The 2595-nt window shown below is 33.1% G+C and overlaps 1 protein-coding gene across 1 annotated transcript in view; it reads left to right on the top strand.

The window, feature by feature from the left end:
• The window catches only part of TMEM184C (transmembrane protein 184C), a 20317-nt gene that overhangs the window by 3352 nt on the left and 14370 nt on the right, over window positions 1–2595 (top strand). The window contains exons 2-3 of the mRNA XM_006770155.2: window positions 2309–2439; window positions 2547–2583. Of these exons, the coding sequence (XP_006770218.1) occupies window positions 2309–2439; window positions 2547–2583 (168 nt within the window). The remainder of the gene's footprint in view (window positions 1–2308; window positions 2440–2546; window positions 2584–2595) is intronic.

The raw sequence follows: 2595 nt of genomic DNA, 5'->3' as shown, positions 1-2595 counted from the left end.
AGCAGAGAGAAAAGGCACAAATGTCACGATCCTCGGCAGTCATTTTACTCTGGTCTCTGGTCTGCATGCCCCAAGTAGCTACCCTCTGTTAGTGCTTCTCTCTTCGCCCCAGGAGGATTGGGGAAAATGCTCTCCTATTCCTCTGTACTCTGCTTTGAAAGCATTCCACTGAGGGACAATTATCTCACTCCTGGATGCTCATCTTTAATGGTCTTTTCTTTCCTCTCTACTTTCTTCAAGTTACCTTAGTGGGGGGAAAAAAAGTCTCCACTGCTTATCTCCCCCTTGTTTTGTGAGCCAGGAAACCCTACTCATGGCTGAGAAATGTAATAATGTTAACAGTATCCTTATGTCAGTGTGTCTCAAGTGTGCATAATTCAGAGGTAAATGTAAATTAAATTAAAATCAATGTAATAATTATATTAACTTCTACAGATACCTAGAGGTGACTTATTTTATTATGTTGCTTAAATATGCATCAAAGAATTTAAATTTCTTATACGTATGGCTTTTCATATAGTTCAAAAATCAAAACAACTGTAAAACCAGTGATTCAAATTAATGGCATTAATGTGTACAGATGAAACTCAACTACCACTGCCAGTGTAAAAATGGTATTAACTCCATGATGCAAGATATTTTAAATTTGGCATCACGATACTGAAATGACTCAGTTATCTAGTCACTTCTTTTCTGATCGTTTGAAAAAGAACTTTTTCCCTTACAGCACACTTTGCCTTTATTAGTCACAGACACATTTTTCTCTTAAGTCTACTACCACGTTCTACTTTTTGGCACTAAGGCAATCTTAAAGACAACTGTGGGCATTAAAATTACGTGGCAATACTGTTCCTAGTGATCACCTTATAATAGAAAAGATCTAAAATGTGCTTTTATTTTTATTATTACTTTAGGTCATCACTAAAATGATTACTCACTTTTAAATGACATTTAGTCAAGCAGAAATCCCTGGAATATGATTGCTCAGACATTCCTTTCAGAATCTTCAACTCCACACGTTTGCCTTTCACTGACTGCTTTGAGTAATCTCCAGCATTCAGCAAGGCTTTCATATTTGCTTTTCAAGTTCTCCATACAGTTTAATGTAGGAATTTATTGTTATAAAAATATATTTGTCAGTATTCTTTTGTTTTCTGCTTCTTTAATTTTTGACCACCTTTTACTGTTCAAAACTGTAAACCTAGAAGTTGTGGACTTCAGTTCTATTTTAATTAACTGCTCAAATCCCTCAAGTACCAAAAATAAATGCCTACCTTTTTTCCTTTAAAAAGTTAGCACTTGCTTTTTTTTTTAATTAAAAGAATTCACACTCTTTAAGGCAAGAGTCCAAGTTAGTATAAAATTTATTCTCAAGGACACCTCAGATATAACAGAGGTTCAAATAAATTTGTTTTTTATCAAAAAGTATGTGCCATATTGCAACTCTACCTGGGATGAGATAATTCAAAGTATATTTTTAGACATTAAGCTTTTACAGGATAGAATATTGATCAGATATTGACCTAAAAGAGAAATTAGAGCTTTTATTTTTTTCCCTTTATTGATTAAGATATTACAGATGTGTCTTTATCCCCCCATTGTCCCCCATCCCCCACTCATACCCTCATCCCCCGTGTCTGAATCCATCGGTTATGCTTATATGCATGCATACAAGTTTAGAGCTTTTTTAAGTGTAATATCCTGAGTTGATATTGTTATGTATAAAAGGGATAGCATATATTAACACAGTTTACTTGAACAGTAGTTGTTGCATTATTTATCAAATAGGAGGGTTAAAAGACTTAATGCATGTTAAAGTATCTGATATAGTCAGCATGCAGTAAATGTTCTACTAACATGTTGTGTAACAGAATTTGCAGAAAATGTAGGTAGGTTTTTAACTTTCTAGATATAAAAGCAAAGGAATAAACCATATAAAGATTTTTAGATTTGAGTTGTGTAGAAAATTTGAAAATTCTGTATATCTCCAGACACAATAATCAACTCTAAAGGCCAAGTCAGCTGAGGGAAAATGACATGATGTTAACATTGTTAATGTACACAACACTATTACAAAAAGCCCCATGAGGAAAGATGCTCAATCCCATGAGGAAAACTCTGCTCCCTCCCTCTACAAAAGTAAGAATAGGCTTCTTATTAAAGAATAAATAAAAAATGGCTACTAGTCATTTGGAAAATATTAAGCCCCATTAATAATCAAATAAATGGAAATTTAAAAATAAAAATATTTAGCTCTTTACTTTTAATATCAGAGAATTTATACCAGCATGTTCTTCTGCTTCTTAAGGTTGGAATACACACCAAGGCTTGGTTTATTGCTGGAATATTTTTGTTGTTGACTATACCTATATCACTATGGGGGATATTGCAACATTTAGTGCATTATACACAACCTGAACTACAGAAACCAATAATAAGGTAAATCTTAACATATTTTGAATCTACTGTATTAGTGTTGTGTTGACTGACTGACTTCATAAATATAATGTAAAATGTTTTTAATTTATGTTTTGCTCTCCAAATAGGATTCTTTGGATGGTACCCATATACAGTTTAGATAGTGTAAGTATGTTT

Source organism: Myotis davidii, unplaced genomic scaffold (genome assembly GCF_000327345.1).
Source record: "Myotis davidii unplaced genomic scaffold, ASM32734v1 scaffold323, whole genome shotgun sequence".
Classification (NCBI taxonomy): Eukaryota; Metazoa; Chordata; class Mammalia; order Chiroptera; family Vespertilionidae; genus Myotis; species Myotis davidii.
This window is presented reverse-complemented; position numbering and strand designations above follow the sequence as displayed.